General features: G+C 40.6%; 1 protein-coding gene across 3 annotated transcripts in view; it reads right to left on the bottom strand.

The window, feature by feature from the left end:
* Positions 1–25,121, bottom strand: part of KRIT1 (KRIT1 ankyrin repeat containing) — a 44,569-nt gene that overhangs the window by 18,721 nt on the left and 727 nt on the right. Inside the window, exons 1-13 of one of the 3 annotated variants that reach the window (XM_063127012.1) lie at positions 23,374–23,392; positions 22,066–22,187; positions 18,037–18,196; positions 17,044–17,136; positions 13,065–13,194; positions 11,762–12,005; positions 11,550–11,665; positions 10,322–10,465; positions 9,495–9,651; positions 8,803–8,910; positions 8,149–8,305; positions 6,039–6,190; positions 2,787–2,953 (exon numbers count right to left, since the gene is read on the bottom strand). In XM_063127012.1, the coding sequence (XP_062983082.1) occupies positions 2,787–2,953; positions 6,039–6,190; positions 8,149–8,305; positions 8,803–8,910; positions 9,495–9,651; positions 10,322–10,465; positions 11,550–11,665; positions 11,762–12,005; positions 13,065–13,194; positions 17,044–17,136; positions 18,037–18,196; positions 22,066–22,167 (1,730 nt within the window). In that variant the 5' untranslated portion in view covers positions 22,168–22,187; positions 23,374–23,392. Of the gene's footprint in view, positions 1–2,786; positions 2,954–6,038; positions 6,191–8,148; positions 8,306–8,802; positions 8,911–9,494; positions 9,652–10,321; positions 10,466–11,549; positions 11,666–11,761; positions 12,006–13,064; positions 13,195–17,043; positions 17,137–18,036; positions 18,197–20,358; positions 20,435–22,065; positions 22,188–23,373; positions 23,393–25,121 lie in introns of those variants that run through there. The other 2 variants (XM_063127005.1, XM_063127021.1) reach the window with 2 other exon arrangements.

Here is a 25,121-nt window from a genome sequence, read left to right as displayed (position 1 = left end):
GTCGGTTGTTATTAACTCCCATTGATGGAAATGGGGTGCTAAGCGGTTCAAGAATGGTGGTAGATTTGGGGCACAGGAGTCAAACTCGCTGTTTTTTGCTAAAGTCAGGTTGACGTTTATCTCCCTGGAATCGACTCTGGAAAGGTCTCTTCTTCTGCAACTGCTGTTGTTGTTGCCTAGGTTGAGGTTGGTAATATGGTCTGTGCTGGTATTGTTGGGCAGGTGGTTTTGTCCAACGACGCGGTTTGTACTGTTGGGACGGTGCATTGAAACCCATCCTTTTGGCTGTTGTACGGGCCTTATAGATGGTATCTAATGCCTCGTCAGTCTTGGAATTGAAGAGACCTTCCCCGTCAAAGGGTAGGCTTTCAATTCTGGTTTTGGTCTCAGTTGTCAAATTAGCAGACCTGAGCCAAGCGTGCCTTCTTAAGGCTACGGCGCCCATCATAGCCTTGGAATGGCAATCTGTCTGGTGCCTCGCTGTGGAAAGTTGTTGCCTGGCTATGGCAGACGCTTCCGACTGAAAAACCCTGGCTAACTCCCTCTTGTCTTCCGGAAGGCGATCGCACAGTGACCCTATTTTTTGCCAAAGAAATAATTGGTATCGGGCCATCGTTGCCTCATAAGTGGCTGCCCTGATGCCAAGTGATGAGGAAGAATAAATTTTTCTCCCTGTTACATCGAGCTTCCTACCCTCTTTGTCAGAAGGTGCTGAGTGGGTTCTTTGTGATCGTCCTTGTGCGGATTCCACAACTATGGAGTTGGGTTTTGGATGTTGTAATAGAAAACCCGCGTCCTTGTCTTGAATTCTATACATAGACTCTAATTTTCTAGAATTAGGCTGATTCGATGTCGGGGTTTTCCATGCTAGCTGGGCAGTTTGTATTAATGTTTGAGGCAACGGAATGGCTATCGGTGTATTATCGTCGGTATGGAAGACATCATAGATTTTGTCTTGTACTTGTTCATCTGGTTTTTGAATGTCCAATCCTAAGGACTGAGCCATTCTTAAAACGTGCTCGGCAAATCTCCCCGAGTCATCCGACGGCGAGGCTGGGTCAGTTGTGTAGACCGCGTCTTCTGGTGATGGGATTGACGGAACGATAGAGAGTGCAGATTCTGAATCCGAAGGATAGTCATTGTCTGGTGAAGCGGGCGCCTCGATTTGCTGCTGAATAGGCTGCAACGCTTGTTCTTGATGTGGTGCTGGTCGATGCGGAGACGTGTCGACTCGACGTCGAAGGGTTGATGCTGGCGATGAATGGTGAGACAACGGTGGAGCCACTGGCATTCGACAGACCCTTGTTGGAGGCGGCGGATAAGCAAAATATGCCTCCGGAGGATATTGGAGCCTCCTTCCATCGGGAAGGTAGTCATGTGGCCGATAGCCTTCCCAGTCATAGTACCTGTGTTCGGGTCTATAGTAGGCAACCTGGGAAGATCGATCCCAATCTGGCCTAGGAGACTGCTGCACTTCTATTGGAGCAGGTCTAGGAGTTCCAGGTCTAGGCACTTCGGCCGCCTCATCTGTTGTTGTGAGGCGTGCCGGGTTTTGTGTTGAGGCCGCTGAGGCCGAATCTCTAATCTCCCCCTCCGAGAGACTTGGAAGCTCGTGCTGTCTCTGTACGGTAGGTGTCGGTACCGTAGACGGTACCGAAGAATGAGTCGGTACCGAAGGAGTTGCCGTCGCTGTCGGTAGCGAGGTCGGCATAGTAGAACCCGTTTTGGATGTCCCAAAACGCCTCGGGGAGGACTTGTCCAGCTTTTTCTTCTTTTTCTTTCTTTTCTCCGTTTCGGAGAATCTAGGAGTCCGGGCTTTTAAGGTAAGTTTCTTAGCCGCGGCACTCGCTAGCGACCGTCCTGGCGTGAGGGGTATCTCAGCCCTATAGTGCGCCACGGTCTCATCTCCCACGACGAACGAGGATATTTCAAGTTCGGTATCGGAGGTCTTTGTGGGTGGTTTGTCCATTTTGGCCTTCTTTGGCTCGGTAGCTCGAAGTGCCCTTTCCCACAGGATAGAGCGAAGTCTGTCTGCTCTATTTTTGCACGTCTGCTTTGTGAACGCCATACAATGGTGGCACGACTGAACTTTGTGGCTCTCTCCTAAGCAGAGTACACACAATGAATGCCCGTCTGTCGGCGGGAGTTTAGCCCCACAGGACACGCATTTACGAAATGGGGCCTTCAGTGCCATTCGCCTCAGCTGAAGCGCGGATTGAAAAATTGTACTATATCTACTAATTTTTTTTTTTAGGAGAAAAAAGGGGGTGAATAAGTTGGAAAAGAGATAGAAGAAAGGTAAGTATACTTTAAATTTAAGTAGAAGAAGTTGTAATAGAGAGTAGTTTTTTTTCTGGAGGTATAGAAACTAGCGTCTAGCACGATGGCAGACGGAAAAAAACTGAGGTAAGGGCGGGAACCCATGGTACATGCGCAGTGGCGTGGGGGAGGGGTTCCCGCCCAAAAGCGTGTCGCTTAGCTATTGGAGGTTCCGATCTAGGTCAGCGCAGGCGCAGAGCCCATATGTGTGATGCATAGAGACTACGATGAAGAACAGGTATAAAGTAAAATATGTTTTCTTTGATCAAGAGATCACATGTACAGGCAGAACATAGTACAGTATGTAATATTCCATCTTGTTTATCAAGTGGTTACTGAAGTCAGCTTTGACTGCACTTCTCAGAATTAGCAACAGCCCCCCAAACAAAATAGGCTTTTGTACAGTCTTTGCTGAATACTTTCACTTTAAAAACAAACTGAAAGTCAATAATTTAAAATCCACTCACTTTAGGAAGCCCTGTTTGTGTTTTTTACTCTCATAATTTCCATAGACTATTTGCAGCAGCAGACTTGCAAGTGTTATCAGCTTGGCATCTGGTGAGGTATAGAAACCCTTCAACAAATTGTACCTGGCCTCATCAAATAGGATAAGAATAGCCAGTGGATCCTCAATCTATAAACATGGCAGATAAAATAGGTTTATGTTTATTTTAAAAATATACCATCATTAATTCTACAGGTAGATGACAAAACTGAGATGCTAAATTTTCCTTTGAAATACACAAATCATGTTTTGTTGTAAATCAACACTGTGTTGTAAATACACAGCTTTCTCCGCTGTGGCACCCCGGTTGTGGAATGAGCTCCCCAGAGAGGTCTGCCTGGTGCCTACACTGTACTCCTTTTGTCGCCAGCTGAAGACCTTTTTATTCACTCAGTATTTTAACACTTAATTTTAACTTAAATTTAAATTTTACTGTTTTAACTCTGTATTTTAATCTTATATCAATTTTGCTGCGTGGTTTTATCCTGGTTGTGCTTTTTATACTGTATTTTGTATTTGTGCTTTTAACCTGTTGGTTGTTTTATCATGGTTTTAATTTTTGTGAACCGCCCAGAGAGCTTCGGCTATTGGGCGGTATAAAAATGTAATAAATAAATAAATAAATAAAATCAATGCAATATTTATCTGAATTTCAAGTTCACTCCATCTGTAAGGCTCAGAATAATTAGCAACTATTTAAAACAAAAACGTATTTTAAAATCATATTAAAATGTTTGAACATGAGAAATACTAAAGTTACCATACACTATCACCAATACTAACCATTTGAATTCGTCCAAGGTAAACCATGAACATTTTTACTGATAAATAATAAAGGGCTTATATTTCTATTCAGTAATTAGTAAAAGAAAACAATAGCCTGTCTATTATTATTAGAGCTGATTAATTAAACGGGATAGATAACAACCAATGATGTCTGGAACCAGGATTCTTAAAAGCCTCACAATTGCACAGACATATCAGCTTGGTTCTTCATGCACCAAATTTTGATGGGGAAAAATCCCTTAGACTGCAATCCTATACACACTACCTTGGAAGTCAGTCCTATTGAACTCAATATGGCATGCACAGGATTGTACTGTGAAAGGTAAAATTCTCCTTCCAGTATTTGAAATCTAGCTCACATTTCAGAGTGAAACTATTATGGCTTTCCTTTTAATAGTAACAGTTACAGGTAACTGAAATGTGACATTAGTGTTAAAGTAGATACATCTTTTATTATTATTATTATTATTATTATTATTATTATTATTATTATTTATTTATATAGCACCATCAATGTACATGGTGCTGTACAGAGTAAAACAGTAAATAGCAAGACTCTGCCGCATAGGCTTACAATCTAATAAAATCATAGTAAAACAATAAGGAGGGGAAGAGAATGCCAACAGGTACAGGGAAGGGTAAGCAGGCACAGGGTAGGGAAAAACTAACAGTAGAAAGTAACAGTAGAAGTCTGCACAACATCAAGTTTTAAAAGCTTTAGGAAAAAGAAAAGTTTTTAGTTGAGCTTTAAAAGCTGTGGTTGAACTTGTAGTTCTCAAATGTTCTGGAAGAGCGTTCCAGGCGTAAGGGGCAGCAGACGAAAATGGACGAAGCCGAGCAAGGGAAGTAGAGGCCCTTGGGCAGGCGAGAAACATGGCATCAGAGGAGCGAAGAGCACGAGCGGGGCAATAGTGTGAGATGAGAGAGGAGAGATAGGAAGGAGCTAGACCGTGAAAAGCTTTGAAGGTTAACAGGAGAAGTTTATATTGGATTCTGAAGTGAATTGGAAGCCAATGAAGAGATTTCAGAAGCGGAGTAACATGGTCGGAGCGGCGTGCTAAGAAGATGATCTTTGCGGCAGAGTGGTGAACAGAAACCAACGGGCTGATGTGAGAAGAAGGAAGGCCAGAGAGAAGAAGGTTGCAGTAGTCCAACCGTGAAATAACCAGTGCATGAACAAGCGTCTTGGCAGAAGAGACAGACAAAAATGATCGAATCCTGGCAATATTATACAGGAAAAATCGACAAGATTTAGCTACTGCCTCAATATGAGGAATAAAGGAGAGCGAGGAGTCGAAGATAAAGCCAAGGCTACGAGCTTCCTTGACCGGAGTAAGCGTAACATCATTGACAGTAAGAGAGAATGAGAGATGAGGAGAAGGTTTAGGAGGAAAAACAAGCAATTCAGTCTTTGCCATGTTAAGCTTCAAGCGACGATGAAGCAGCCAAGCTGAGATATCTGAAAGACATGCCGAGATACGATCGTGAACATCAGGAGAAAGTTCCGGAGATGACAGATATAGTTGTGTATCATCGGCGTACAGATGATATTGGAGACCATGAGATTGAATAAGCTTGCCCAAGGGCAACATGTATAAGGAAAACAACAACGGGCCAAGCACCGAGCCTTGCGGAACCCCTACTGAAAGGGGAAAGGAGGAAGACGAGCTGCCATTAGTCAACACGCTGAAAGAGCGACCCGCTAGATAGGAGGCAAACCAGTTATAGACAGAGCCACAAAATCCAAGGTCATGAAGGGAATCTAAGAGAAGATCATGATCAACCGTGTCAAAGGCTGCAGTTAGATCAAGGAGAATAAGAACGGAATAATGGCCTTTTAAATCTAGTTCTTCCATGATACTAATAAACTATCTTGAGCCATATTTGCTCTTATGTGTTTCACACACTTTAAGGCCCAAATATGTAAAGTGATTTAAAAATGAATTATTTCCTCATAAATGTAAACATATAAAAACCATGTTATAAAAGTCACATCTTTCAAAGGGGCAAGAGACTTAACACAACCCACCCACCCACTGGATCTGAACAGGGAATTGAAGAGGGGAAAGTACAAAAGCCCTGGTATTTGTTAAAAGTTTGGTAACTGATGGGTCCAAGCCTGATTGCTTAAAAATATTGAATTGGCAAACAGCCTTAATAGCTACAGATTTTAATGGTGTCTTTTCCTATGGTCTTTTTTTACTTGTCTTGGGTACATGAAAAAAACACCAAGCTTCTACCAAGCTTCATCGGGTATATTCATTCTAAAAAAGTTGTTACAACGTTTTTAGAGATCACCTGGAAAATGAATTCTTAAAGCAATATCTGGAGAACACAGCACAGTATTATAATAGAATTATTATTCTTGTCTAGAATTACAGATTCTTGTTTTGAACTTGTTTGATACAGTAGAACATATAATGCCAACCTTTTTTTCAACGCCTAGAGGAAGTCTCACATCCCTCCTCAGGAAAAGCTGTGGAGTTTCCCTTTGAGGATCCAGGTTAGTTAGCTCGGTGAGTATTTCAGGCCAGTCACGAACATGCTGCAGAGGCTTATGATATGGCTTCAGCTGGAGACCTATCCAACAACAGCTCTTTATTTTAAATGAATGCAAAAAAGACAACATAGTGCACATCAAGTATATGTGAATGCTGTACCATACAGAGTTTAATTTCGAAAAGGGAAATTTTAAAAAGCTAAACCACATAAATATAAACATAATGATAATTCTGTGAATCTGTATGGTATTAACAACATCCACCCTACTCATGAAGAAGCAATGCTGTCTAGGACACTTTATAACTATCCTAAAAATGGAGAACTAAAAGCACAAAGTCAGCTTTTTAGCAGCTTTTTGGCTTGAAAGAAACAGACAATAACAGCATAACCATAACTTTATCTATCTATACACTCAAACGTAAGTCCCATTGAGTTCAATGTGGCTTACTCCCACGTAAGTGAGTCTGTGGACTTAAAATGCCATTAAGGAGCTCCCAATCACTTCAGAATCTAAGGAAATGCATTAGCTATATCAAACAATGCACTGTTTGATGTCTCCTCTCACCCATCTTGAAAGAGGGCTGGGCTATCTGTTGTGAAGAGATAGGAAGATAGTTCATCCAAATACTACTTCACCCAAACAGTGATAATGCTGTCCAGAGACAGCAATATCACGCCAGCAGTAGCTTGTCTGCAATTTTGTGGCGTTCCACTTACTTTATTGGAAGTTAAAAACAATATTTCAATAAATCCATCCATGTGTTTTGAATATGTTCAAAAAATATTTTCAGATTTAAACATAAATCCTAAATACTTTGTGGAATAGTATTACAGTGATTTTTTTAGACGCTCCAACATTTCTTCTCCCCTTGAAATTAATGCCAATAAAGCTGATTCCAGTTCAGTTTTCAGTGCAGCCACAATTTAAGAAGGATGCACATCTCCCTCCCCGTTTTGAATAATTAATATAGCACTTCTAATGTGAAATTCTTTAAGTGTTTTGCATTGACAACAGGCCTGATTAGGTTAATGTTCCCATTTGACAGAGATGTTTCCATTTAACAGCTTCTCCCACAAAGTCTCACAGTATGTCTATGATAGGCCTTAGCTAGACCAGGCTTTATCATGGGGCGAACCCCCGGGATCGTCCCTGTGCATTCATATGACACACAGGGGATCCTGGGATCATGGAGGGATCATCCCTCCCTTGCCCCGGGATAGAGCCCTCCTCTTTGGGCCCAGTTTTTCCACGGTCTCAGGCTGAGCCCAAGACCGTGGAATGTGTGGCCCACTGCTGCGATTACTTGCACGGAGCCAGGAGCCGCGCACCCGGCACAGCTCGGGGGTAGGGTGGAGGGAGCGGGGAAATGAATTTTTTTTAAAGCACCTACCTTTAGCACACTCCTCTTCCTTTAAAAATAAAAAAATGGCAGGTGCGACGCCTTTTTTCCTGAGATCACCGTGCCTTGTGTGTAAACGGAGGAGGGATCTCGCGTTAATCGCAATGCGAGATCTTCCCTCCTCTGTCGCAGACTATCAGGTAGGTCTAGCTAAGACCGTAGAGGAGGTATTTGAATCAAAATCTCACAAAGTCAAGTTGAAAGCCCCAAAAGCACATTATGGGGGAGTTGTGTGGGAATGTCTGACCTTCATCTCCTCATATATATTTGAAAAAATGTAATGTGATCATGTGAAGATTTCTTTTTTCCCACAATGAAACTGAGTGAAGTGGGGAAACATGATCATAGTTTCATCATACGTGGTTTTTCAACTACATGTTACTGGGGAGATAGCATAAGTTGGGCCTCAATGCATTCACAGGACCAAGTGCCTTTTGTAGTTACTGTACTTCTTAAAATAGGAAGGTTTTCTAAGTGACGGTTCCTCCTGTTGAAGAAGCAGTAATAAAAGTACCAAAAGAAAACTGTAGAAATATACTGTAGCCATCTTTCCACACCCCTTCTTACTTGGGTAAGGCAGTTATAATGTTCCAAAAAACAAAACACTCTTAGGGTTTAAGGTTTTTAATTACTTACTAAGGTTTTCAGAACAGATCCATATCGTGAAGTACTGCTGTGCTTCTTGAGAAAGGCGCATTCCTTCCATTATCTGTTGCACACTAGTGTTGTTTCCATGCTTCAACTCCACAGAGCGGTATGACCCATCCATTCGGTAAATTCGCACTTTTTCATACTAAAGAAAATATTGAAAGCAGGGGTCCACAAAGATTGCCTGGTCCTGGTAACAACTCAGAATTTGTGGCCTGCCCCTCTCCAACTGGGGAATGGATAAGGACTGATCTAAGCACTCCTGTGGTGCAGTTCAAGAACACAGATCTCATGAACTAACAACGAAAAGGGAAGCATATTCGGATAGAATACTGAACTGGAATCTAGACGTTTACACCGTTTCCAGTTCTACTGTGCAAAATCAATTTTATTGTAGATTGTTCATTAAAATAACTCTGACAAGAAAACAAAATATTTCAGAAGGTCATTATGGATCAGAAATTACTTGAAAATGCTTTATTCTAATTGATGGCAACATACATCTGTGGTCTTGCCATAGAATCAACTACTTAAATTATAATCACTACACATGAGATTAATGCTTCCTTGCTTGCTTTTTAATACCTTTTCTAAACGGTAAAAAAATATGGTCATTGAAATATCTGAAAGGTTAACGCATACTTGTTTATTTATGGCCTCTTTCAGCAAATTAGCTGTTTTTCCCCACTCATTTTGTTTGTTCTCTTCGCAGACGTTCAGAGGAGTTCTTCCTTGTTGATCAGTAATATGCTACAAACAGAAACAAGACAAAACATGCAGTTTTCTAAATATAACATAGGCACCTACCAAGTCAAATCTTTGGTGCATCTAGTTCAATATTGTCTATATTAACGGGGAACGATTCTCCAGGATTTCAGACAGACGTCTTTTTCAGCAGTATCTGCATTGCCAGGGATTGTACCTGGGACCATTTGCAAGCAAAGCATGTGCTCTACCACTCTGCTACAGCCCATCTGGTAAGGGCTGCAACATCCACCTTCCCCCATCTTGGAAAACATTATTCACTTCTCAGCTGGCAGATCAGTGCTCTGAATTGGAGTGCATCACCTGCAAGCTTCAGTACTGTTCAAGATGCTGATCGTGGTGCCAATCATCACCAGTCTAAAACAGTAATAGTAGGTCTCAACCACTGCAAAACGAATTACTTCTTCTTTGAAGTACTTTCTATTGTGCTTCTGTTTTGCAATTTTGTCATAGTTCACAGTGACATCAAGAAGCACCTTTTTATGTTTTGCAACTGGAAGTATAAGGCATCTTCCAAAGCAGAATTTAACTTATGAGAAACCATGATTGCAATTATAATGGCATCTTACTCTGTCAATTTCTGGATGGTTTAGAAGAATCTGAACAATATCAGCATGCCCTCCCCCAGAAGCAAAATGAAGAGGAGAGCTAAGCTGTCCATTCAGCAAATTTGGGTTGCATTTTCCTTTTTCTAACAGCATTCGAGTAGCTTCAACTTTTCCATACCTACGCAGAGAGCAAACACAAATAAAGATAAGATTTCATATGGTTTAGGAAATGGTTTCCAGAGATACATGAAAGAAATTAAGCTCACTTGTTAATAATTTTAGTTCAGGCCAAGTGATCACAAAACTAACAGCTTTCTGGAATAAATTCATCCCCTTCAAAAAAAGAAACACTCCACTCTAGGACACTCCCTACCATCCACCAGCACACCTTTTTCTTTTTTCTGGGTCAGAATAAAGCACAGCTACCCATAATTTTTATTTTCTAAGAGTGTATCTGGCCCATGTGGGGCCCAGAAGCATTCTTGGACATAAAGATGGTGCTGGATGCTGGTGCTTTGCTTTGTAGCATCCCAGCCTCCCACTTTAAGAAATGAAAGGTAGGCTTTGCCCACATTGCAAAGTTTTGTTCAAGTTCAATACTGTTAATCCACATAGAGGTAAATGGCAACCATTTATTTAGATGGAAAAAAGTAAAGAACTCCATTTCATCCCTGCTGGTGATCCCAGCATCTAAAGTAAGCCTGAGATTTTGTCTGTCCTAAATTGCATCCTGGGTTCTGTTTCTTGGCCATACTAGAGTATAACAAACTGGAAAGCCGGACTTTATATACACACATACAAATTATGAACAATTTTGTAAAGGTCATTTGCAAAAGTACTGTGCTCACCAACATGCATAATGGATAGGTGCCCAGTGGTCACTGTCCAACTGGTTAACTGAAAAGTTTTCATCTAGAAGTTGACTCAACAACTCAGAATCTCCTTCACAAGCACTACGATGGAGAGGAAAATCATCAACCCACTGACGTTCCCTAGAAAAATGCAAGAAGACACAATTTTTTTTGTCATTTTATACAATTGCCCCACTAAAAGCTTCCTGAAGATATGATTCTAGCGTCATGTACAAGATAGTAAATGTCAGGATCGGGCTCAGGCTCCCTGTTTTTGGTTTCTGTCTGTGATTCAGATTCGGACGCAGAGCTAGAAGAAGCTCCCAAGACAGGGAGTGGGAGAAGAAATTCCCCAAGTTTCTCCAGGAGTGATTGAAGAACCTTCCCTGGAGCTTATCGAGCATGAGGGCCAGGCTCAGAGACCTCTTCCCCACTCCCTGTGGAAACCCAGCCTCTGTCAGAAGGGAAGGAAGCACAGAATTGATCGATGACCTTATAGGCCCCTTCCAACTCTACTATTCTATGATTCTATGATGCCAGAGCCCGCTGCCAAGTTAAGTGGGCAGAGCAAAGAGTAGGTGAGAAGTGTTCCATCAGAATGGCTGCTCGTCAGAAGTAGGGTTGGGAGGATTGTCCCTGAAGGGAGGAGCCCAGAAAAGCCCATCCATTAGTTGAAAGGCAACTGCCCTGCTTTAAGTAACTCCCTTAACAAAAGCCCTGTTTAGCTGATTAGGGCTGGAGGACAGCTTCTAGCCTTTGTAGAGGTGCTATTAACTGAATGAAAAAGTTTGTGGATCGTACAGCAAGTCTCTGCTGCGTCACTACTCAGCAAGAGGCCTTGGTATCCCTAACAGTAAATAAGTTCCTTTCCCTTCCAATAATGCACTTGAACAAACTTAACTTAAACTTATTGTACTTCACACAATTATTGCACTAATGGCATATTTCATTTTAGGAACCAACATGCTTTGAGGACGAAGTTAAAAGGCTGGTCACAGGTTTGATGGTCGTCACAGCTATTTTCCCTCCCCCAAGGTACATAAGAGCTTTAGCCATTCTGGGAACAGCAATAAAATAAAGAAAGAAAGCTGAAGGGTGGCCTGATTTTTTAAAAAATAAACAAGTAAATATTTTTTAAAAAATGTATCTGGGCCTCCGAGAGCAAATGGAACAAGGAAGTTTAAAAAATACAAATACAAATGAATAACGAAAAATAACACAGTACTTGTCTTCCATGACACTGCTCATGCTGCGTTGCCATTTTTCACGTTTTGGAATCTGTATTTTTGAATAGTCTGGGGCTCCAAGTCCGAAATATGGATTTATAACCACTTTGTCAACCTGGAAATATCATGTAATAAAATATTTGGCTCAAAGTGCACACTGAGGGATATTAAAATCCAACACTGACATCCATTTATAACTCCCTGTTCTTACCCTATTGGTATACTGAAGATCGGAGCCAAATAAAGGGTTGTAGATGCATATATCTGCCTTCTCAAGTGCCAGCATTTTACTTTTGATTTCTAATGCAGTATATCCCATGTGAAGAGAGCTCTCTGTCTGCCCAGGTTCAATAGCATATGCAGGGTTTGTGACATTTGTTTTAATCCGTTCTAAGGGAGATGGTCTGAATAAAGCTGGGATCGAATGCGACTGTGAATGCCGTTCTTCTAACCATCTGCAGAATGGAATGAACAAGACTCATTAGCTTTGGTCATATTACTGAAGATTAGCAAATAATTAGCATAGCATAATGTAACATTATATATACTACGACAAATGCTTAGTATCAGAATCTAAAACATTTTGGCCTTGATCCAGCTAAAGTTAATAAAAAGGATAAAATTCTATACAGTCATTTATTTAAGGTCCAATTAAACGCCTTGGAGTTTGCACCCATCTAAACATTGGGTTATAAGTCCCACTGACCTAATGAAATAAATTAATTCATGAGTAACAAGCCTCATTGCTTTTGCAAGGACTTTGTCACCTTTCATCTTTGATGGATTAGCAGGTCCAATAGTGTGCAAGGAGTTTTGTGTACTGGGAATCTGAGATTTTCTCATTCCCTTCAACGAGAAGTAAAACAACTGGAAAACGCTATGGAGTGTTCAGAAGTAATTATTACACAGAAAAAGAATGGGTAACCAATGGACTCCTGATGTTCTGATTTGTGAGCCCTTATGCATAATTCTGGTTTTAAAAAATGGAAGTTAAATGCACAAGACTAAAAATTCAGCTTTACTGACTATAATAAATTCATAATGCACTGTTCTGGATAGACCTTACTACTTCAAAAATCTGAATAGTTAGTGCTGCAGATTGTGTAATGAATAACCCCTCTTTGCAGACAGAAAATGGTTAAAGTCCTGCACATTTCCATGTAACATTATTCAGTTAAGATAATATCACTGTATTACAGAAATTACTTATTTATGATAGTACATCTAAGTATTTTGGATGCTTGTAAATTCAGGAAACCATGTCTGCTCAGAAGCAGGTCCCACTGAGTTTAGTGGTGCTTACTGTGGATATAGGTAAGTGGATACAGGATTGCAGCCAAGTATGCGAATGAAAAACAAAATCATAAGTCACCTGGGCTTAGAACAAATGGGAGAGCATGATCTTTATTTTAAATATTACGATAATGACTTGAGAACACTTAAAATATCTAATTCTTTAGTGTGCGTTCAATTTATTTTTTTAATTCAAGTATTTCTACTAAAACATTTCTTACTTATCCAGGTAAATTAACATTCTAGCTGTAACTGTAGCAAAATGAGAACTGGATTCACTGCAGACCCTCATGATGTCTTGAAAGCAGTAGAAAACTGGGCATCCTGGACTGTATGTATATTTTGTATTATCTACAAAGGAAAGGAGATTTTTTTAAAAGCCTAAAAAACCAATCTCTTCCATCCCATTATACAATTTTAGCTGTGCAGCATTACATTTTGTTTTTATATTCCTATGTGGTGCAAGTACTTTTTCTTCTCCGTGGTCTCTGTGAATCACGCATAGGAGTTCTGCAGCGTCATTCAGATCTTTCTAGAATCGAGTGATTTTTGGTTGGGGGCCCTCATCTCTCTCCATACTCAAGGGCACAGCCCCACTATTCCGAGTCAGGCAAGGCATGAGTCTGCAACAAACCAAATGTGAACCGCCCAGATTGCTTCGGCTATTGGGTGGTATAAAAATGTAATAAATAAAATAAAATAAATGGCCCGCAATGTTCTTTTATTAACATTGGGAACATTGTTCTATGACTTACGAATGTGATCTACAATGAACAAAGTTCCTATGTGTGCAATTCTGCAAATGTTATATTTAAGGGGTTGGATCCAGATTTTGGTGCTTGCATCTGGGCTGGAGGAAGAGGACTGCCTCACCCCTTCCTCCCTGCAGCAGCTCATCCACCCTCCAGAAAATGCTACACAAAGTGTTGAGAGGCACTGCTGAATGGGCTGAGCTGTGGTGTGGAGGAAGGAAGACTAGATCCCCATAAATTGGGCAGAGGCACCTTCCATGAGCAGAGACCTGAAATGCAGATCCTGAATTCAATCCATGGTATCTGCTAAAAGTGCCTACTTTACGTACACCAGCTGGGGCCATGATTTTGAAAGAAAAAAGAACTCTGATCTCAGCAGGGGCTGTGGTAAATCACCAAAAATGTATAAGTGGTCACTTGTTTCATCTATTACAGAACAAGTCAATAGTTATTGTTAGCTGAGGATTTTACTATTTTCTTGGGTAATTGGACAATCCATCTTTCAGCTACTAAACTAGAAGTGGAACAAACATCACCATGTTTTAACATTTTTAAGGACAGATAGAGCCACGTGGATTTCTCCTGTGTTAAAAATTATGGCTTTGATCCTGGTTTAGTCATATTTGGAGTAGGCCCGTTAAAATCAAAGAGACATGTTATTCAAAACTAAGTTGTATTTATTGCAATGGTCTAAGTATAACTAAATCTAGATCCAACCCATTGGAATCCGAATTGCACTCACAAATTCTTTATGGAGAGGTTTGAAAATCGGCAGATTTATTATTTATTTATTTATTTATTAAACTTATAAACCGCTCCCATAGCCAGGGCTCTCTGGGCGGTTTACAGAAATTCTAAAATTGAGGTAAAAACAAGTATACAAAATTTAAAACTCTAAAACACAGAACATACATACATAAAGCATTAAAAACCGATTAAAAACTAAACATGTGGGTAATTAGGATGTGCCGCCATACGCCTGGGCAAAGAGGAAAGTCTTAACCTGGCGCCGGAAAGATAGCAGTGTTGGCGCCAGGCGAGCCTCATCAGGGAGATCATTCCACAGTCTGGGGGCCACCACCGAAAAGGCCCTATCCCTTGTTGCCACACTCCGAGCCTCTCTCGGAGTAGGCACCCGGAGGAGGACCTTAGATGTTGAACATAGTGACCGGGTATATTCATGTCGGGAGAGGCGTTCCGTCAGGTATTGTGGTCCCAAGCTGTGTAAGGCTTTATAGGTCAAAACCAGCACCTTGAATTGGGCTCGGAAACATACAGGCAGCCAGTGCAAGCGGACCAGAGCAGGTGTTATATGGTCAAACCTTCTGGTTCCCGAAATCAATCTGGCCGCTGCATTTTGCACGCGCTGCAGCTTCCGAACCGTCTTCAAAGGCAGCCCTACGTAGAGCGCATTGCAGTAATCTAACTTGGAGGTTACCAGAGCATGGACAACTGAAGCCAGGTTATCCCTGTCTAGATAGGGGCGTAGCTGGGCCACCAACTGGAGTTTGTAGAAGGCACTCCGTGCCACTGAGGTCACCTGAGTCTCAAGTGACAATGATGGGTCTAAAAGAACCCCCAAGCTACGAACCTGCTCCTTCAGGGTGAGTGCAATCCCATCCAGAACCGATAGAACACCCCCCATCCTGTCAGCGGAATCACCTGCTAACAGCATCTCAGTCTTGTCTGGATTGAGTCTCAGTTTATTAGCCCTCATCCAGTCCATTGTCGCAGCAAGGCACCAATTCAACACATCCACAGCCTCTCCTGCTGAAGATGAAAAGGAGAAATAGAGCTGCATGTCATCAGCATACTGATGACAGCACACTCCAAAGCTCCAGATGACCGCACCCAGCGGCTTCATGTAAATGTTAAACAACAAGGGGGACAAAACCGACCCCTGCGGGACCCCATACTTGAGAGTCCACGGGGCCGAGTAATGTTCCCCAAGCACCACCTTCTGTAACCGACCCGCCAAATAAGAGCGGAACCACTGCAGAGCAGTATCTCCCACTCCCAGCTCAGCGAGTCATCCCAGAAGGATACCATGGTCAATGGTATCGAAAGCCGCTGAGAGGTCGAGGAGAATCAATAGAGTCACACTCCCTCTCCTGTCTTTCTCCCGACATAGGTCATCATACAGGGCGACCAAGGCTATTTCCGTGCCAAAACCAGGCCTGAAGCCCGACTGAAATGGATCCAGATAATCAGTCTCATCCAAGAGTGTCTGGAGCTGGCCCGCAACTACCCGCTCAAGGACCTTGCCCAGGAATGGAACATTTGCTACCGGCCTGTAGTTACTAAGATTTTCCGGGTCCAAGGAAGATTTCTTCAGGAGTGGCCTCACTACCGCCTCTTTCAGACGGTCTGGGACCACTCCCTCTCGTAGAGAGGCATTAATCACCTCCTTGGCCCAGCCGGCTGTTCCATCCCTACTAGCTTTTATTAGCCAAGAGGGGCAAGGATCCAGTACAGAGGTGGTCGCGCGGACCTGTCCAAGCACCTTGTCCACATCCTCGAGCTGTACCAACTGAAACTCATCCAAGATAACACAACAAGCCTGCGCTCTGACACCTCACTAGATTCAACTGCTATAACACTGGAGTCTAAGACCCGACGGATGTCAGAGATTTTGTCCTGGAAGTGCCTGGCAAATTCATTACAGGGGTCCTCAGAGAGTTCTACAATGTCCTTGGGGCCAGCATCTAATAGCCCCCGAACAGATCTCAGAGTAATTTTAGAATTATTTTGTTTCTACGGTGGTCGCCTTTTGAGTCCAACTGTATCATCTAATTATTTTTCCGGTTCCAGGGCAGTCATAACCAAATGTGAACCCAAAAGATGGGTATGAGATATTTATGGGCAGAAAAGACTTGGCACATCCGCCAAATTTGAAAACTGAATCATAGGGAGAAAGGATGACTACTCCACTGGTAAAGCATATTGTTGTTCACAAGGGGAAGAGGCAAAGCTTGTGAAAATACTGTTGTGGAAGCTTTAAAAACACACACTCTCTATTCCACATGTAAATGAAGGGTAAATTGAACTTGAAACCCTCATTCCAAAAAGGAATAAGGAAATTTCACTAGAGCATTTACATAAATTCATACTCTTAAAATAAAAGTTACTATGACAGCCAAATCTTTCCTTTTTAAAATAATAATAATGAACAATGGACTATAAGTTTATGAATTTTAATTTGATGCTGTATCAGTTGTCTTATAAATAAATAATATGTTTTTTCTTTCATCTGAAAAAGGACATAGAGGTTCTAATCATAAGCGACTACTTATGAGAGTAGCCCTCAATGGAACTGAATGATGTGGAATTAGGATTATAGGATTCATGTACATTTTAAGGGAAATTATATATTATATTATATTATATTATACTATAATGAGTTCCTCTAAATATGTGCAACTGTAACTTTTTTATACTTTAATTTTACCTTTGACAACTGATGGTACAACAAAAAGAGATGCATCCTTGCCTGTCTTCTCACCATCAAGAGGAAATGTCTTCATTAACAGAACTCGTTTTCCTGTATATAATGAACAATAACACTTTTAATAATTAAATAGCTGGAATTAATCGTTCACTTATCATCTGCCTTTCTTGCTAATACGCAATATATTAAAAACTAGTGGATCGGCCTGGGAATTGGTGGTTCTACTGTTCTGCATGGGGCCACAGTCTCATTGTGGAGACTATACATTTTGGAGTACTGATGAACCTGCCATTACGTCTGGATTTTCAGGTGGGTGTTATGACCAAGCAACTGAGACTTTTACCAGCTTTGATTGGTATGCCTGCAATGGGAGCTCTTAGTTGATAATGGCCTGGCCCCTGTGACACATACTTTGATAACTTCTAGACTGGATTGCTGTAACAGAATCCATATGGGGCTGTCTTTGGAGCTTCCATTGAAGACATCTATTTGATTATAGCAGTGGAATATATATTACAATTCTATTGACTACCTAATAGTTTTCAGGCACAATACAAAGTTCTGATTTTAAACTTTAAATGGTCTAGGTTATCTAAAGAGGCATCTTTTCCTGTACCAGTCACCCTATACAATAATATGTTCGAAGGTTTGCTCTACATTTCTCTTCTTTCTTAAATTAGATTAGCAGGGGGGAGGGGGGAGACAGCACCTTCTTAGCAGCAGAACTCTTTCTTCAGAACTCCCTCCATCTTAACCCAGCTAGGAACCTCTTCACCTTCCAAAAAACCAGACAAGATGTTTTCCTCCCAGTAAACATTCAGACAACAAGAAAGATTGTTGCTTTAGGTGTGTTGAATGCCATGGCATGAGTCAGGATATAAAAACTGAGGAGGAGGAGGAGGAGGAGTGGTCTATTTTTATTTTAGAGATGAGGTTCCTGTTTATGATTGTTTAGAAGAAAAAACACAGCGCAGGCAGAAAAGAACTTATTACCTTTAATACCTTGATTTCCTGGTGAAATTGGTTTGGTGGTTTCTACTATATAATCCAAAATGCTTTGGGTTACATCACTGCCCCCTTGAAGTTTAGTTTCCAATAACATTTTCCTTCTCTTCTTCTTATGTCCTTCAATGGGAACTTCAAGCAACAAAATCTTGTAATAATCAAATTAAACATTAATTAAACACAAAGTTACACATCTATTTTAAAAGAGTAACATTTTAAACTGAATACATGCTGGACCTGCAGTCATGTACCGATGCTATAACACACACTTTACTTTTCATGAATGCCATGGTGATGTCAGAGGCAGATACTGCCAGCAAAAATGTTTAGGCTCATGTTTAATTCAACATTTAAGTCCAACTATGTATTGAATATCTTGTATAACAAGAAGTATCTGGAAGTACAGAAAGAACACAGTACTTTATTTAAAATGTGTTTACATGCAAGTGCTTTTCTGAATGCATTACAGAATCACCTGCTGCTATGAAGCTTTTTTAAAAAATAAATAAAGCATTGTTTCATTATACTTTGACTACTTACATTTCAGTAACAGAATATTCTTTTTGTGTTAGTAGGGCACAAATGCTTATTCTGATGCAAATTCATGCATTTGCTTTAGTTTGGTATTTTAAAAGCCTTGGGTATAAATCAGGAATGTCAACTATTGCAATTAATAGTTGCATTTATTAAATAGCAATACAGTAAAGCATAGAGTGAGATTGATGAACATTCCAAAAATGAGAAAATTAATGAAATCATTCTGCAAGTACTGTAACATAAAACTATCTTTGCCTAATGTTGAAAGAGAACTGGGACAAATTTATTTATTTATTATATTTTAATCCATCCAATAACAAACAATTTTCTAGGTGGATTACATGACAATAAATAAATAAAAACAGTACAAAACAACAACAACAATAATAATCAGCATAGGAAATACAATATAAAATATTGTAAACATACAATTAAATATATTGTATATGAAGCAGTAATTCCAGCACTCTATAGGCAAATCTAGAATCTAAAATGCCTGACAGAAAAGGAATGTATTTGCTTGATACCAGGTGAGCTTCCTTGAGGAGGGCATTCCACATGTGGGCACTATAACTGAGAAGGGCATCTCTTTTAGCTGACTTCCTAACATCATTCGGAGGGGGCATCCAGAAGAGAGCCTGTTAAGATGACTGAAGGGTCTGGGCAGGTACACATGGGAGATGTTCCTTAAGTACTCTTTCTCCAAGCTGTTTAAGGGCTTTAAATGTCAATACCAACACTTTGAACTGGGCTTGGAAATGGACTGGAAGCCAGTGCACCTGACCACACACTGGTGGCACATGATTGTATCAACCAGTCCCAGTTAGTAGCCTCGCAGCTCTATTTTGGATTAACTGAACCTTTCAAATAATTTTCAAAGGAAGCCCCACGTACAATGCATTGCAGTAACCCAACAGTTACCCAAGCATGGGTAGTTGTTGCCTGGCTATCTCTGTCCAGAAAGAGTCACAGCTAATTTATCAGCCAAAGCTGATAAAAGGTGCTCCTAGCCACCAAGAGCACCTCCAAACTGTGTAACCCCCTCCAGAACAGGCTGAAGAGCATTCGACTGTCCTGCCCCCACTAGAGGAATACTCACTGGAGGATCTAGAGCTCGCAGAGCCAGATGGCTACTTCAAGGGACCTCAAGCTGACCAAGAAGATCCTGGGCCCTGGGAGGAAATGGCATTGGGTTCACCCCTTTGAGAGGTGGTGGGCTCCAGTTCTGATTCAGAGGTGGATGTTGCACTCTTGCCTAACCCCCAGGAATGCCAGTATTTAAATTACAGAAGTCAGGCAAAGAAGTCCCTGCTTACAAAAGAGAGTTCTTTGTGAGTAAAAGGCAACTCATAAGCAAGGCTCTCCTCATGAATAAGACTGCTTCCAGAGCACCTCTCATGATCTTTGGCTGAGCCCGGGGTGGGGTTCAGGAATCTCAGGCTTTAAAGCCTCAGTCAGAGAATTGTTGGATCAATGTCTCTGCACTGGTTCTAGGCCCTCTGACTGCCGAGTAATTTTCGCTGGCTTCTCCTGTGCTTGGACTGTTTCCAGTTCTGCTTTTAGAATTGACCTTGCCTATATGGTCAGAGTTTGGACAGCCTTCTGACCCTGCATTGGTGGCAGCTCACTCCCCTGCCTTAGCCCCACCTGAAACAGGACATCAGCTGAGCAGATAAACCACCCACTAAATGTGCCTGGATTGAGCTTGTTTACTGGCCCTCATCCAATCCATTACTCTACTCAGATACCGATTCAGCATATCCATTGCCCTACCCGGGTTAGAGGAAAAGGAAAGGAAAAGCTGGGCGTCACCTGCCTATTGCTGACACTTCAGCCCATATCCCCAGATAATCTTCCCATGGGTGTCACGTAGAAGTTAAATGGCATGGGGGATAAAAAGCAAGTCCTGCAGTCCCCTGTGGTCTAATTTCAATGGAACAGAACAGTAATCCTCTAGCACCACCTCTTGGAAACTCCCATTTAGCTGATCCAGAAGGATACTGTTGTCAATGTTATAAAAGTTGCTGAGAAGTCCAATAGAATGAACAGGGTTACACTCCCACTGTGTCTCTGTAGGCAAAGATCATTCCACAGGGAGACCAAGGCAGTTTCTATCCCAAAAATGGTTCAAAAGTTGTATTGAAAGATGGACAAACAAACTTCCACTACTAATTTCAAGGCATTCACTCTAGACTAGTTTCATTATCTTCATATGGAAGCAATTATTCTAGAATTTACTTTCATGTAGGAACAAAATCTCATCTATGCAAAGCACTGAAATTTTAAATAGATTTTCAAAAACCTTTTTATGTCATGGCATGGTATCATTTATTACTCATCCTTGTGACAGAAGGAACAGGCTGCACCACCGCGTTTGTGTCACATTCCTGGTATTTACTCTATGATAATCCTTTATAGCGAACATCCTGTTTATAAAGACTTGACTAAATTTTCAAAGTCTACATAGCAATAAAGTAAATAAAATAGAATTCTAGCAATATTACAGCCCAGATACCCTGATATTGGATAATTGTGAAGGGTGAGCTATATATTATAAATTTATAAATCTATTCTCTCAATATTTTGATTAGCATTACTGGGATAGTGAGTGGCATTGGGACCGTAGCAAATTTAGCAACAAGCCAAGTAAGTAATGGTTTAGGGCCTCATATTATGAGGGGCCTCTAAATATGATAGAGATAACTAAGATGTAATATAACTAAGATGAAATTGCTTGGGCTTAAATATGTTGAAATGTCTGGTCTGACTTACAGCAGAGTTGCCTTATATACAGAAAGCATGGCAATGCAGCATTTAGTATTGAAGGCAATAAGCGCAAACTTGAGCCAGTTTAAAAGAAGTTCAAATCAACTTACTTTGTTAGTACTTTTATACACATCTTCAGAAAAGGTTAGTTAATATTGTTTAACTAGCACTTCGTGGTACCATTTCATAACCCTTCCTATTATAATGTAATACAATTCCCCCTTTAATTTTAATAATTTGGGGCCTCTGAATCTTGATATGACTTAGAACCTCAGCATGTCTAAATCAGGCCCTGCAGTGGGATCATCTAGTTCTATACTGTGGCTGCTGAAACAACTGGGAAATATTTGGGAGCAATACACATGATGAAACTGACCTTGTACCTATCATAAGATGGCATTAGAAGGCAGAAGTGCAATGTTGCGATGGGGCTTTTGAGGAACAATTTCTTATGAAGATGTGATATTGCTGTGAGAATATCACCATGCATAAAGCTGTCCTTGATCTCAGAGCATTATCTGAGTTTCCATCTGCAGCTGAGTGTACCCTGGGTATATCAATGACTAGATACATTGCTGATTTACACTATTGCTTTAAAACGCTTTATAACAGTTTTATAGCGCTTTAAAGCAGTAGTGTAGATACGGCCACAGTATAATTGCCTCCATTTAATGAATATTCAATTCATCCCCTAAAAAATAAATATGATTTTACCTCATATGATTTCGCACGATATTCACGAGAATTCAGGCTTGCAGAATTCTTTGGACGAATGACAGCCACATAAGCTTCAGTTATAATTTCTGGGTTTCCCATGTTGTGTTATTTGTTTGTTACTGGAAAACAATAAAAAGAAAACAAACATTAAATGAACAGAACAAGCTTTCAAAAACCAGATATAGTTTCGTGTTCTGAAAAAAAAATAGCCATGGATATTTTCCCTAATTTAAATTATGCTAGTCAATTCTCTTCTGAATATACAAATCAAACCTGCATGTGTGTTTTGAGCACTATGAAGATTGGCCTAAAAATTCAAAAATACTTTTTAACAACACCATTGCATAGATTTATTTGTATAAAGGACAAGGAAAGATTAAAATAGTCTACAAGGAAATGACTAATAATGTGATACTCAAAACATGCCCACCAACACAGTGAGGATGGTGCGTTCATAAGTCTGCTGATTCAGGAAGCACGTGTACAAAAGGGAGCTGCCTGTGTGGTTTCTGAGGCTGGATCAGTGCTCAGCTTCTGGGGCTGTGCTTGCAGATTGCAACTGTTAATTGGGAACTGGGTGCACAGAGCTGGAGTGATTATATGACTTTCTTGTTTGCTAATGCTAGCAAACTGTATGTGGGAGAAAGGACTAAGCTCAGACGCCCTAACCTGTAAGGAGATAACAAGCAGGGATTCAAGACATTGTTGTGCTTCAAATAAGTGTTGTGCTATCAAAGCTCGCAACAGACTATTTGTTGGAAGGATGTGAAGCTCTGAATGTGCAGCATTGTATGTAATCCAGTGTTCTGTTTGCAGATGCTAAGTTGGGCCGTTGCATGGAATTTAACTTCCACTGTAATCAGCAAGGCTAACTTCATGTGATGTATTCAGTTATCAGGTTTTAAGTTTCCAAAGTGAAAAATAATGACAAGAAGTAACAACAGTGCAATTCTATACATGTCTACTTAGAAGTAACCCGTTAAGTTCAATTGGACTTACTCAAAGCTATGTGTATAGGATTGCACTGAAAATTTATTTATTTAAAACATTTATATCCCGCCCTATATCAATAAGATCTCAGGGTGGCGTACAGATAAAAGCATATAGTATAAAACAGTAAATATACACAGCTGAAAACAAATTAAACCATAATATTTTGAATATTTTCATAAAAGATGTAACACTTCCTACAGCAAAACACTTCTACATGGTAACCATCAATCCAACCACATAACAACCTCTTCCCCTTAATTTCTTGTCCTGTCTTCACCACTGTAACAAAGAGTCCTGTTCAATTTTTATTACCATGGATTTTATGAAAATGTAAAATTCTTCCTAAGTGTAATAAAACATATATTTTTAAATGGATTTCAGAGCTGCGTTAGTCTGTGCAGAGAAAAAAGCCAGCAGTCGTGCAACACCATAAAGATGAACACAATAATTAGAGCATAAGTCTCATGAACTTGAGCCTACTTCATCAAATATTTTTCCAAATTACAGGTACATATACCGAAATGCAGAAAGTTTAGACAGTGATTATTACCTTATTAACAGTGGCTACTCATGCAACAGTTGTTAGGTGATGACACAGACATTCTTGCATTGGTGAGCTAATTAATTTATATGATATACACGCACACAAATCCTTTGTCCTTATTCATGCTACAGGAAAAAGTGTTGAACCGCTTGATGAACTGCAGTTCAGCAGTTTCACAGTGCAATGTCCCTTTGAAGTTTCTTTGCTCTCAGGTGGTCACTTTAAGGTCAGTTACAGATTGTCTTGGGTGGTTAAAATGTTCTCCCACTAGTTTTGAATATTGTAATTTCTGATGTCAGATTTGTGTCCATTTATTCTAGAGGGTGGACTGTTTGTCCTATGTAAAATAAATTTTTGTCTTATGTAGAATGCACAAGGACATTGCTGACAGATGACAGCATAGGTTACATTGGAAAAGGAGCAGATGTAGTAACCCTGATGTTGTGGAATACATTATTTGGTCCTATGTCTATATCTCTGTTATATGGCCTGTGAGTACCCATGGCAAAACCATTTATCAGAAGATATATGTTGTCCCCAAACTGAAGTGATTGTGACTAAGTTCAAGTCAGCAGAATTTGGTAGCTAGGTATGATGTAGCACCATCAGGGAAAATATTTCTGATGGCTTGGAATCTATCTTTGGGGGGTATGTTGGTGTAAAGGGCCTCAACAACCATGGTAGTAGTATGGTGTTTTTTTGAAAGATTCCCAATGTTTCCCCAGGAAATCAGTGGTATCCTGATTGTAACTTGAGAGAATTGTTGGCTGGCATTCAGTATGAGAATGGAGTCCATTTAGCCAGACAGCCCAAATGTGACAGCATTGGTACCAGAGACAATGGGTTGCTCAGGTTTGCCTGGTTTGTGTATTTTGGGTAGCAGGGGAAAGACTGTCCAACACCAGCTTCCTGGCAAGGTCAGGCTGCTGCTTGGGACCCATGGATGAGCTAAACATATCTCTAGTCCACCTTCTTAGCTGGGTGGAAATGGGGAAGATGGTCTGTAGAAATGAGCAAGATCAGGACTCTTGTAGGCATATGGGCAGCCCTTAAAATCTCTTGTTTAGGAGCTGTAGACTACAGAAACCCTAATGTGTAGGTCCAATCCATGTACACAAGATCACACGCTTGTTCTCTGTTTTAATTAATCTGGGATGGTAACCATCCCTTGATTCCATACCACTCCATTAGTAAGGATGCACTGAAAGCATAATCAAATCTCATCCTTTTGGCATCTTAATAGCAGGTATGACATATGTCACAATACCCAGAATCAGAATCACAGAAAGTACTTACTATGTTTATTAATCTGGAATAACTACTAACCTTGATTCCATATACAGAAATGTTACTGAAATAGAATTATGACTCCATTGGGAGCTGTGCATTGCAAAGTGAGGGTGGGGGAAAAGCACCCTTTAACTTCCTTAATTATGAGATGGACAGACAGACTGGTAGTGGTTCAGTGCCACCCATCCTGTCATTTAACTTAGAAACTTAGAAGTGAAGGCCAATT

Source organism: Elgaria multicarinata, chromosome 1, assembly GCF_023053635.1.
Source record: "Elgaria multicarinata webbii isolate HBS135686 ecotype San Diego chromosome 1, rElgMul1.1.pri, whole genome shotgun sequence".
Taxonomy (NCBI): Eukaryota; Metazoa; Chordata; class Lepidosauria; order Squamata; family Anguidae; genus Elgaria; species Elgaria multicarinata.
The sequence above is the reverse complement of the archived record's forward strand: the minus strand, read 5'-3'. Positions and strand labels throughout refer to the sequence as shown.